General features: G+C 39.7%; 1 protein-coding gene across 5 annotated transcripts in view; it reads right to left on the bottom strand.

The window, feature by feature from the left end:
- Positions 1-13,669, bottom strand: part of sema6bb (sema domain, transmembrane domain (TM), and cytoplasmic domain, (semaphorin) 6Bb) — a 161,041-nt gene that overhangs the window by 31,723 nt on the left and 115,649 nt on the right. For all 5 annotated transcript variants that reach the window (XM_073867958.1, XM_073867957.1, XM_055167388.2 and 2 more), the window contains 3 exons: positions 3,584-3,715; positions 3,312-3,461; positions 2,613-2,792 (listed from right to left, as the gene is read on the bottom strand). In XM_073867958.1, coding sequence (XP_073724059.1) covers positions 2,613-2,792; positions 3,312-3,461; positions 3,584-3,715 — 462 coding nt within the window. The remainder of the gene's footprint in view (positions 1-2,612; positions 2,793-3,311; positions 3,462-3,583; positions 3,716-13,669) is intronic.

Genomic DNA, 13,669 nt, shown 5'->3' with positions numbered 1-13,669 from the left:
TGAGATCGAGCGCATGGCTCGAAAACATACGTTGAAAAATGAAAGAAGTCTGAATGAATGATTCATTGCAGCCCTACGGCTCCTTTATTCCAGGCAGCCAAAACAAGTGATGAAGAGAGATGTAGGAAGAGAGCGAGGGTGAGATAAAGAGGTGCGACTGGCAGGTTTAAAGTGAATTAAGCGGAAAAGCAGCCTCTCTTGACACATATGAGACGAGGAGAGAAACAGAACACGCAAGAGATGAAAATGAATCACTGCTATAGTTAGATCACAGAAAATGAAGTTAGAACAGAAAAATTGGGTTGAAATATGCCAGACAACTTAGAAGATATAGAAAAGAAAAATCAAGGGAAAGAAAGAGATATGAAAGAGTCTTGCTTCAATTAACATTCAAGCCCTTCTGTCGTAGTCCTGCTATTTTTTTTACGTTGTTACAGTATATTAATTGACACAGGCGATGACACGGTGTCCATCTGCTGCTGACCCTTCTGATCCGGTGTGTCAAATTATTTACTTCCTTACACTTGTGTGATGAAAGATGGCAGTGGTTGCATAAAGCCAGAATGATCCGAGTCTGATCTGATTATTTCACCTACGTTCTTATGATTAGTGGCTTCCTGCTGTGCTAACACCGCCAGCACTGTCACAACACACACACACACAATTACCAAGCTATCATTTGGGGAAATTGTTATACATACTAAAAACGATGGGTTGTTTTAAAGGGACATTCCACTTTTTTGAAGATATGCTCATTTTCCAGCTCCCCTGGAGTTAAGCATTTGATTTTTGCCGTTTTGGAGTCCATTCAGCTGATCTCCGGGTCTGGCGCCAGCACTTTTAGCATAGCTTAGCATAATCCATTGAATCCGATTAGCTTCGCGCTAAAAAATAACTAAAGAGTTTCGATATTTTCGATAAAGACGAGGGAAGACGACGAGCATGGATCACAACCGTGCGGAAAGGTTTGGAAACCAAGCAAGAATTCAAGGACCTGTAGCTTACATTGTATACATTCATTTTACATAGTAACGTTAGCTCAGTGTAATAGTTGTTACACGATAAATATGATATATGAACGAAGGTAATCTACTTGTCATTTATTTCCCTTGTTATCAGAAATAAACTACTGTAAAATGACTCTGTTGTTATTGATTCTATGTGAAAGTCTACCAGAAGTTGTGTTTAGTTTATAAAAAGTATCAAAAAAAGTTTAGTTTAAAAGCTATTTGTTTATGTTTTTGCTGCAAAAAACGTCTATAGCGCGGAAGTAGGCAATTTCGGACGCAACGTCTGTATAAAGCCCTAGAGAATCGTCAGTCTTTATTGACTAATGCTGCGTTCATACCAACGAGAATAGAGTGTCAAATTCGCATCTAGTTTGCCGCTTGAACATTTCGAATGCATTATCGTGTCTAGTGCGAAATAGACGTGCGTAAAAAGCATTTAAAGCGAAATTGGCGCAAATTATCGTTCCTCCATGTTGAATGAGTGACTCCGGGCCGGCCTGCCGCCACAGCAGCAAGCAGGCTCCTGATTGGTAAGCGCGGCGCAAATTGATGCCCAAGTTCAAATTTTTCAACTCGGGCATCAGACTAGACGCGTGAATAAGGCAAATTTGAGTCTACTGCGCCGTGTGAAACGCCTCATTCGTGCTGCGAGACCTCCAGATGCGCATAAACACGTCTTTACATTGACTTAACATTGAAATCATTCAGGCCAGACGCTGTATTTGTGTTTGGTGTGAACGCAGCATTATGATTGGTTCTTTTAGGTGGAGGGTGGGACGTCCATTGCCAGAGCGACCATATAGACGGTTTCATCGGACACACATGCAGTGACACGATACGCGTCTGGTCCGAACTTTACTTCCGGTTTCAGTTTTTTTAATGGTCTGACTAGTTTGCTAAACTGAACTCTTGAACAAATACCTCGTCGAAAATAACAAATGTTTTGGTTTCCTAGGTAATCTACGTGTTGTTTACTTGTTTGCTTGTTATATAAATAAACTAAGTTTAAAGTACTTTGTTGTTATTTATTCTTAGCGACGCTTAACGGAAGTTACGTGTTGAACACGAAAGCCGCTTGTTTATGTTGTTACTGCTAAAACCGTCTATAGAGCATCATATTGTCCCCTATTCAAAGTAATAGCATTGCTCAATCTTTTTATTTCCAATATCTTTGTTTCTTACAAACTCACAATAAGACACTTAAGTTTCACACACTGTTGAGTTTTTGATTCATTCATGCTTACATTTGTTCGATGTCGTTGTTTTTGCTAATTCCTTGTTTGTTTGAAAATTGTTTAATCCTGCCAACAAGTTTCACTTGATTTACACCATGTGTTTTTACTTGAGTGTGTAAAAAGCCTTCTCAGTGTTTTGATTGAAAAAACAGAGGCAGAAATGCATGCGATGAAAGAGCAACCAGACTAAACCGTTTATGAATGCAGGCACAACTGTTTTCTCAGAGAAAGTTGCTTACAAAGCCTAAACCGCCTTTAGCAAGAGATAATAACCAGTTAATGTCCCATCTGTTAAAACCGCACGACTTTTCTTCAACATGGCTATACTTTGCACTAAAACAAACATCAACATTAACCTCCATAGTACCTATCAGGGTTGTAGCCTTCCAGTTCCTCCAGGAATACGTTGTTATTCGAAACTGTATTATCTGTATTCGGTGTGACAAGAAATTTGAGGATGGTCCCTCGGCTGGACCCCAAGAAGAGGACTGTCTGATTACCGTAGGGACCAGCGTTTGTATCCACCACCATTTTATTCAGCTGGTATCTAAAACAAAACAACAAACACAAATCAAACATTTTAACTTGATTTGTACTTAAATGGGAAAATGCATTAAGACGAGCCAAATCCTGCAGCCAAAATAGCAAATCACACAAATCTATAAATCACTTTGCATAATTGAGACAAACTGGCATATCTGTCTCAGTGATTCAGCCTTCTAAAATAAGATGATTTCCCACAGGCTTTGAAATTACACAAACAACTTGTCACTATAATCTTGCGTCCTGTGCCCTGTGGGATGCTGTGAAACCCCAGCTGCTGGAACCCTGAAGTCTGAACACTGATAGATGCTAATGCTACCAGACATGGAAGTCTATTAGTCAGATTAACAGAAAGAGATTGGGAAGCGTAGAGCAGAAAAGTGTAACCTGAAGAAAAGCTTTGATGTGTTCTTTGATTAAAGTTTACTGTTTATGATTATTAGCTGGCCTAACTGCTTAGTCTGAAGGACTACTAGCTTCTGGTGATGGGGACAACCCATGGTGAGAGGAAAGTTGTCCTCACCTGACCATAGTCCTAACAATCCAGGGTCTCTGACCCAAAGACGGGACAGCTTCGTCCATCAATGGATGAGTCTTGACAAAGGTAAGCATGTCATCTGGGAAAGAGTTTGAGGAGTTGAACTTTGATCCCTGTACAGCACAACCGCCCGGCCTGAAAAATCCAAAAAAAACAAGTGCATTATGAAGCTTCCCATTAAGAGGGCGGCATTTAAATAGATTAAACATTCTTATGAGTTGCAAATGTCACTGTTACAACACCATTTAGTTCAGTACCTCGGTTTGGGCACGACCTCATCTGGAACAGGTGTCCATATGGACTCGGGTGATTTCTGCTCTTTAAATCTTCCCTCAAACACTCCAGCCAGCTGTTCCATGTCAAAGGCGCAAACTGCAGATCCGGGAATACTGCAAAAAACACGACATAACATTATGACACATCCTTAAATATGTTCTGTTTCGTTTCATTTCATGATGTTGCTGTGTGCCGAAAGAAGCTTAGGAAGTAAAATGGGTTTCATTTATCACAAACATAGCGGAAGCAACATCAGCCTTGACTAGATCTGCACATGGGGTCGTTTGACAGTCATTTCAAGGCAAACAGAGCCGAGAACATTATCCAGTGCTGTCACAGGAAACCTTGGGTAACTACAAGCTCTTTAAACTCACTGACCTTTTCCTTCCTCTCAGATTATATTGTCAATATAGTGAGATTTACTGTATGCGTATGCATATTAAACAGCATCAAAGATACTATGGTGTATTAATTAATGGTTCTTGCTAAGACAAGCATCAATATTACTAATGCTTACAGATGTACAGTAAAGTATGAATGACATGTGCATTTGTAAACAGCCATTATATAATCCACACTGTTTAATTCTGCATTAGAGAAAACCATGATTTAATGTCTTAAAAGCCCCCAATGAGTGAGCCAAATGTAACTGTGGCAAAAATTGTGGTACATGAATGATATCTCAAATTGTGTGGCTTTTGGAAGAGTGCTGTTTACCAAGAAGTTGGAAATGCAGGATACTATTTTGATTTGCTAGTAAGCAACATCTAAGCAACCATGCAAACCACCAAAAATCATTGCACATGCGAGCAAGCACATCCTCTTAATTAAATGTTGTAAAAACAAACAAACTACTATGATTTCGTAAGGGGTAAGTTTTTACAATAAGTAAGACACGTTTAGAATAATCCAGAATTAGGCCTTTGGTTATACTGAGACATTTAAGTAGTCTTTACAAACATGCCTTACAAAAAACATGAGACTAGACTCAAAGAGCACCTATTTGATTGCTAAAAACAATGTTATTTTGTGTATTTGGTATAATACAGTGTGTTCGCATGGTTTATGGTTAAAAAACACTATTTTACTCTCTTCCTGAAACGCATGGATTTGAAAAGCTCTGTGTCCCTGATTGGCCAGCTAATCTGTAAATTGTGATTGGGCTGAATACCTCTGACGTCAGCCGAAAATGTGACGCTCCTTACCATGTTTGAAAGATTTGGTTGCTAACAGGAGTTAACTTACAGGCTGTGAGTCAAAGCGGGAGGAATAATGATAATGTCGGTCTTGTCTACATCACCAATCCTAGGAATTAAACTGTTGCCTACAATCTGTGTGTTTGTTGTAGTCCAAGAAAAGAGATTTACGTTGGAGATGATAACTCGCATCATTGTTTACTTTGGGGTATGTACCTTTTGCATATGTACTAATACACACCTACACACCAAAGGAAATGTAAAATCGTAAATCGGACCATTGGTGCTCTTTAAGCTCTGTCCAGGAAACCGCCCCATTATTAGCCTAATTTAATAACAATAGACAGAACAAAAGTTTTAAAGATATCCCCCACTATGATATTAAAACAATGTGGGTAAGCTTATGAGCAAATATCTGTAAAATATCTTAAAGGTGTAGCGGAGCATTTTCTCGAATTTTAGAAAAGAACCGCCTTCTCCCTTTTTTAAAAAAATGCAATTGCGCAACACTCCTGATTGGCAACTAGGAGGATCAATAGTCTTGATGATCCACCCGGAAAAAGAAAATCCTCCGCAATACCTTTAAGTTGTTAAAATTGTTAAGATAAATATCAGAAGTTGTGGTGACTCTTTTTAAATAAAATTATGCAAAGCTCTATGCCTTCTGTCTTAACTCTTTCCCCGCCAGCGTTTTTAAAAAAAGTTGCTAGACACAGCGCCAGCATTTTTCATGATTTTCACAAAAGTTTAATGCCTTCTAGAAAATGTTCTCTTTTAAATATATAAACATACCATATATCAATTGAAAGATCAGACCCTTTGCTTTCAAGCAAAAAAAAAAAAAAAACATGTCATCCTACCGTCATTAGTTGTCTTTTAATCACCTCTCAAATATGGGTAAGTTTCTTCAAAAACACAAAATTTTGAGCAAAAAGCAGAGATACTTCCTTTTTTGTGAAGGACTTTTCATAGAGATCAGATCTTTAAAACATACACAGAGATCTTTCTCTTTCACGTGAGGCGTTACTTGTAAAAGTTGCCGAACCTGGTACATAATAGCGGTATTGCGGAAATTCTCGTCATTGACAGGGAAGCGTTTTCACTTAATTGACGAGGTAACAGCGATGCCATAGAAGAAATGTTTGGCACTTCAAAGAAAGTTTTAAGTCAAAGGTTTCCAAAAGAACAAATATTTCTTAACTTTTAATATTCTGTAAACAGAAAAAAATGGTCCCTAGCTCGGTACCCTTTAACTCTTTCACCGCCATTGACGAGATATCTCGTCAATTAAGAGAAAACGCTTCCTCACCAATGACGAGATTTTCCGTCTTTCCGCAATACCGCTATTATCCACCAGGTGGCGCACTTCCGCAACTTATACAACCCGGAAGTAGCGCCTCACGTGAAAGAGAAAGAACACCGTGTATGTTTTAAAGATCGCTCTGCATCCGATCTCTATCAAAAGTCCTTCGCAAAAATGGAATTATCTCAGCTTTTTGCTCAAAATTGGGTTATGTTTTGAAGACACTTACCCATGTTCCCAGATAGCAATGAGTCGGCTGACCACCGGCGGTGCTCTGGCGGCAGTAAGCGGCATAAGGGCGTAATCGCAAACAGGTCTGACGGCGGACCGCCGCGGCAGCCGCTTTTGCATAAATTAAGCAATCGGTCCGCCGGCTGCATGCTGGGGGCATCTCGCAACAAATGAGAGTGACGTATTCGGCGGCAAAAGTTTCATCCCCGCCAGCGGGACGCACCTATAGCCGACAGCTTGGGGCTGGTAGCATAAAGAAGCCATGCGGATATTTTTTGCTATCTGGGTTTGAGAGGTAATTACAAGAGAACTAATGAAGGTAGGATGAAACGGTTTTTTTTGTTTGAAAGCAGAGGGTCTGTTCTTTCATCTGATATATTGTTTGTTTATATATTTAAAGAAGAACATTTTCTGGAAGGCATTAAACTTTTGTGAAAATCATGAAAAATGCTGGCGCTGGCTGGCGACTTTTTTTTAAAAACGCTGGCGGGGAAAGAGTTAAAAAAGTCCTTATTTATACCATTTAGGTACAGATAGATATTGTGTATCTTTGAGGTACTTATGTATACCTTTATTTTAAGACTGTAAGAAAACAACAGGAATCTCATTTAAACACCTTCCTTTCATTCAGTTCTCAGCTCTAATTGTCCTGAGGTACTGTGATTTGTCAGCTTTCAGTATCACAGAAACCTGTTTAAGAGGAAGAGAGAGTCATATAGAGTGGCTCAGTGTGGTTTTCATTTACACCCACATCTTCTCTCTCCATCTCTCTTTCTTCCTCCTCAGCATTCATGGTGCTGTCAGGCATTCGGAGTGAAACCACAGCTGTATTCTCATGCATCGCTGACACAGGTGACTACGCCAGCTCTTGTCCTCTCCTCCTCTTTAAAGCTCCCCTGCTCTTTATCGCACATCATCATGCTGGAGCTAAAACTCTTTTGTGTCTACAAAACTCACCAAACACCACTTTTTTTAGTTTTCACATGCTGCAGAAAAACAATGGCGCAAGCCAAGAATCAAGTGGCACAGTAACTGCGAACACTGATCTGGGTTTATGTAGGCATGTTGGAGCACGGCCTGCTGGGTTTGGAAGAGATTAATGCCAATGTCCAGAACCCTCAGGAACGTAACCAAGGGTTACTGTAGCTGCGGTCTCCCACGGCATCGTGGGACACATCTGGACAGCGATTTCACCACGCATTGGGTTTGTGTGTGTGAGGCTACAGTATAGGCTAGACAACTGTTGAGGATGACAGCAATGAAGCTGTCCAAAATCTCAACGGATTCAGGAGCTTGACCGCTGTGACAACACAAGTCAAGTCATTTCTGACAAAGCCTCCTGCAGTCCTCATTAGACTCATCTCAGCTTGAGATGGTTCAGACTCAAAAATGTCATCAACCCGACACACTGCAGTGCCCATAAAAAGCCTGACAGGTGAGTGTCTCTCTTCAGGACTGAGAGAAGTGAGGTCTCATTCCTTTTAATTGTCATCACACATCACTGGCTTTGTGGCTATTAAATTTAACAGTGAAGAGTCAGCTAGCACTCATTTGGTTTTTTTTAAGCATCTTAACTTCTTTGCACGCACTTAAAAATGTGCTAAATTTGTTAAAATAATTATAATCTACACTATTTTATACAGAGTATATAGAGGTTAATATATGACGAGATTAATGGTTCCAAAACGCAATAAATTCATTTTGACTCAATTGTTTTCAATAACGTGTTTTTTATACCAAGAAAATTACAGCAGATGAAAATCACTATTTTCTGTTACAAACTTTCACATAGCATCTTTAGGTTATAATACAACCCTATATCACGTAATTACGTTACTATTTCACGTATGGACCAACGTGAAAATGTCACGTTTGCCGCGTTTGAACATGAGCATGTCATGCTTTTCTGTTTGTGTCACTGTCACGTATTGGTTACTCAACTTTTTTGTCCTATTTTCAAACCATTGTCGCTTCGGTTTAGGGTTAGATTTGGTGCTTGCGTTATATGTATACATTATATTGTATTTTCTAAACTTTAACCAATTGTCGCCCTGATGTTGGGGTTAGAGTTTGTTTAGGTAAGGATGTCATTTTATGTAAATCTAACCCTAAACCGAAGCGACAATGGTAGGTGACTCAAAAAAGTTGAGCAACCAATACGCGACAGCGACACAAACAGAAAACGTGACATGCTCACATTCAAACGTGGCAAAACGTGCATTTTCACGTTGGTCCATATGTGAAATAGTCACGTAATTTCGTGATATTGGGTTGTATAATAACATCAAAAATTCAGATCCATAATTTGATTTTCAAAGATTTACTATAAAACTGATTATTTTTTCAGCAAAATGCAATAAATCCGTAAGTTTTGTGTCAAAATGCTATAAATCTATTGAATCAATATATAAATGTGCATTCATCTTTGCCATGTTATTTTCATTTAGTTGACTAGTGGTATACACCGATTAAAAAATTTTTTTACATTAATGGCATTAATCAAAACACTTTGTCATCTTTTTTGACAGCAATCAGCTGCAAAATGTTTGGGTTCTGCTCGATTTTTGTTGACTTTGAGTAAAATAATGTAAAGTTTTTCATAAGATCCCCTGGGGTCAATGTGTTAGCATGACAGAAGCTCGATGCTGTCGTGTGAGAACAAGCAACAGCCGGCATTTTTCCTTTGCCCATGTGCCTCTCGCGTAAATTATTCGATTTTGATGGCTTAAGTTTCTTACCTGCCACAGAAAACCACCAGAGGTTTGTCAATGCCATCAAATATTATGTTTTTGTGTTTGTTGATCACAAAGTACAAAGTAGATGAGGAAAATTAGGATTCTGTGTATTTAACGCGCCGCCATTGTTGTTTACAATGCGTGGAATGGTGCACTGTGATTTGTTTAGCGGATTTATTGCATTCTGCAGAAAAGGAGGACTGGCGTATATCGCGTTTTGGCAAAAAGGGATAAACAAAAATGACAGAATAACACGGCGGACATGAAATTTTGCTTAAAATTACTTACTTTTTTAAAAAAAAACAGTATGTAGGATTGTGGTCAAAACTGATATTGCAGTCACAAAACTTGTGGCTAAACCTGGTACTGCAATCACACAACTGGTGGCCAATACACAACATGACAACATAAACATCAGTTGAGGGCTGCAACTCCACTTTTTAAATGGCAATATCCTGGCCAGACCACTGTTGTCAGTAATATAAGTATTTGAAATGAAAAGGATTCCTTAATGTCTAGTGACATATCAGGGCCATTTTATGATTCATTGATATACATTTCTTACATACTGTTCCTTTAATAATGACCAGATACAATACTGATTTTGTCGGTAACTAATTTTCAAAATGGTGTTTATCGCATTTTGGAACCAAACTATTTATATATATATATCACTTCAGAAGCCATTGTTTATCTTTATTGAGTCACTTGGATGATTGTATTGATTTGCTTTTATTGGAGCGTTGCCATGTTACATAATATTATATACATCTTTTGTGTGTTCAGCTGAGGAAAGGAGGTCATATGGATATCAGATGGCATGAGGGTGACTAAATTATTTTCGTGAACTACTTCTTTAAGTTACTGACTTTAAAGAAAACCTCACCTATTCATCTCTGGTAGCACTTCTAAGGTTTGCTAATCTGAACCAAAAGTTTGTCTGTGAGAATGTGTGTCTGCATATCTCATCTCTGTCAAAATGCTTCTTTATTGCTCTCTCCTGGTTCTCTCTATTAACATTTATCAGCCCTCTCCATCACCAGTCCCTCTTTAAAAGTCCCTCGGCTGGCTCAATCTTGAGTGTGTGCTTCTCCAGCAGAGTCTGGCTTCATTTCATTTCCTCCTTCAATCTGAACTCTGCATCGTCCTCCTGCAACCCCAAGAATCCACTAAGAGGAAAATTACGCTCACCTGCAGCCTCTCATTTACAGCAACTCTATTCCATTTCGCCTGTCCTGCCTGGAGCAACGGCCCCACACCTAGAAACATCGGGAGCTCAAATGAGATGCTGCTCTATCGTTTTTGGGGGAGATTGAACAGGGCTGCAGTCCATTCTGCATTCATTCTGATTTTATATTCAAGATACTAGGCGTATATTTATAAAAATAAAATAATCCTGTACACTATCATCACAAAACGGTCCCAAGCTATCACTGAGGCAGTACCCTATGTACCATTAGGTACATATATGCACTCTTTAGGCGCAAAAGCTGAACGTTCCCAATTTTACAAAAATATTAAAGTGAAACACAATGTTGACCCGAGCTGTAGTCTATTGAGAATGAGATCTACTGAGACTGAGACAGAAGTCTATTGAGGCGATCTACACTTGATTACCATCCTTCCCATAATACCTCTCCACGACATCCCCATCATTCCCTCCTCTCATTCCCATAGTCCTCCCCTGCTGCTGCTGTGTCTGCCACAGGCTAACCAGTCCAGGCAATTTGTCTGAGAGCTCTTTAACAGACCACACATCCTCGCGGCAGGCAAGCGATGCCCCCTGCGCTGTTTATAGAAGACTGCAGCTGCAGTCGGGAATGCTTGTTCAGCTGGGAGCTCCCCGCCACCGCACCTCGCCGGCTTCTTATCACAGAGAGCCGCTCGGTGCTCGTGTATGCCATCCATCTCTCTCTGAGCCCGCCACGGATGCCTGCCCTCAGGATAATAGGGGAGGAGAGGAACACTGGCAGATAAGAGGCAGCTGATGAAACTGTCTTTTTAAAGGGACAGTTTACCCAAAAACACAAAGCTGAAAAATCATTTAAGCACCCACAGTGTACATTACTCATGTTACTTAGCGTTTTAACATCCTTTTTTGGAATGTGAACACTTTAGTGCCCATTTACTGTAATGTATACTGTATAAAAATAGCCAGTAGAGGATTCATTTACATTTATGCATCTGGCAGATGCTTTTATACAAAGTGACTTACAGTGCATTCAAGCCATATATTTGATCAGTATGTGCCATGACTTTTATGTTGCTCTATCAACTGAATTTCTACTTTTACTACTACATGACGAAAAAAAGGGTACATTTTGGGTGAACTACCCCTTTAATTCTGATCAAGGACTGAAAGGAGTGGTGGGGGTGCAGATGGTGTCCTATTATTGACTTCCTCATTCATTCGTCTCTTGAGTGACTGTCCACACACACACACACACACACACACACACACACACACACACACACACACACACACACAATTCTCATTTGTTCCTTCGCCCACCCCTCACAGCCAGTGGCGGTCCTGGCTAGATTTACGCTCCTGGGCGAACCATCCCTTCGCCTGCCCCCAGAAAATTGTTTTTACCTCCTGCAAATCCCGCCACCAACATGTATTATTTTATTACTATATAATCTTAAATTACAAAATGGTAACAATAGCAGAGAAAAACAAGATAAATAAATATAATACAGTATATAAACAAACACACACACACACACACACACACACAGCACACACTCCTCATCAGACCTACACAACCATGTCTGTTGGCCATGGCTGCTGTGGAAGTATGCTGACTCCTCATTTTTGCCAGTGAACAGGTGCTCTAACTCCAAAATATTTCAGAAGTTAGATACACTTACATCACACATGCATCAAGTTACCCAAATTATAAATGTCCATAACACATATTTGTATTAGTTTATAGGATGTTAACAAAATGCTCCCAAGCATACACTAGGCAACCCTATGTACCATTTAAAAAGCTATGCACTGTGTAGCTTACAAAATGGCATGTCCCAATTTATATTAGAAGTTATTTAAAGTGAAACACATATAGCTGTATCTATTGAGCAATAAAAAAGAGACTACAGTCAGAGAGAGAGAAGTCTGTGTGAGTTTGCACAGATAAACTAGACTGTGTGTTGCCTATGGGTGAATTTAGTTGCATGACATGGTGCCTCAATTCTAATAGTTGGTAGTTCAGCAAAACTAAAACCAAAAAAAACAGTCGTGTTCTGTGGCTAATAGCAACATATAGCAAGAGGGCGAGGCTAATATAAATAACTAGCCTATTTCCTACTGTCACTCACGTCGTCACTTATAGAAATCGGCATACCTAATTTTTCCTCATCTTCTTTTCTTCTTTTTCTGATCTGGGCAACTTATGGCTTCTTTGGTCTTTTAATTCGATCCATGGCATGATGATGATGAAGACTCGACATCATTAACTTTGCATTACATTTTGCCAACAACAACATCCGTTCGCCCGTCAATCAACCGGTGTCACGTGACGTGAGTCACGTAGATGACTCTACAGATATTCTTTTTCACAAAATCCAATTGATAACATGTACGTAGTGTATATGGGTCTATGTTAATTTTAGGAATGAAAAATACAATTTATTTGGAAGCAGACGCAGCAGTTTGTGTTGTGTGGCCTCTAGTCTCGCGTAGCCAGACCTTCAATACCAACAGTTTGTGGGCGTGACGTCTGAGGCTGAGACTATGTGGCCTCTGGCCTGGGATCAGTCTATCCCTCGACTCGCCCCCTAAAAGTGCGAGCGAAGCGATTTGCAGTCGCAAGTTGGCCCGCCCCTTTCTCCCGTGGCTCTTCTGACACGCACACAACCTGTGTATATGACTCTCAGCACTAACTTGACATGGAAATGAGCGTTAGTCTAAAAAAACGCTTTGATGTTTTTTTTTTTTTTAATGCGCTCGTGCGCCCTCACATAGATTGCGCCCTGGGCGTTCGCCACTCACATTGCCCATAGCAAAAACCGGCCCTGCTCACAGCACCCATTAACAGACTGAGATGTTATTAGAGTTGGCATTTGCTAAGGGTTGACCCCTGCTCTGACACTCATACACAAATACACACATGCACAATTTGCATGCTGGGAGTCCTGGCCTGTTTTCATCATCAGAGATTCTTCCAGGTCTCACATAAATATTATTCATCACGTACGCTCGTGCACACATTATGCACACACACTCCCAGACCGTAATCACATACATACAGCAACCATTTTCTATTTATATTTCTCTTCTTGATACTATATTAAAGGGTTAGTCCATTTTTTTTTTTTAAATCCAGAAAATTTACTCACCACCGTGTCATCCAAAATGTTGATGTCTTTCTTTGTTCAGTCGAAAAGAAATTATGTTTTTTTTAAAGAAAACATTTCAGGATTTTTCTCATTTTAATGGACTTTAATGGACCCCAACACTTAACAGTTTTAATGCAATTTAAAATTACAGTTTCAATTCAGTTTTAAAGGACTCTAAACGGTCCCAAACGAGGCATAAAAGTCTTATCTAGCGAAACAATTGTCATTTTTGGCAAGAAAAATAAAAAATATGCACTT

Source organism: Misgurnus anguillicaudatus, chromosome 5 (assembly GCF_027580225.2).
Source record: "Misgurnus anguillicaudatus chromosome 5, ASM2758022v2, whole genome shotgun sequence".
Taxonomy (NCBI): Eukaryota; Metazoa; Chordata; class Actinopteri; order Cypriniformes; family Cobitidae; genus Misgurnus; species Misgurnus anguillicaudatus.
Note: the sequence above shows the minus strand (reverse complement) of the source record. Positions and strands in the feature narration are given on the sequence as shown.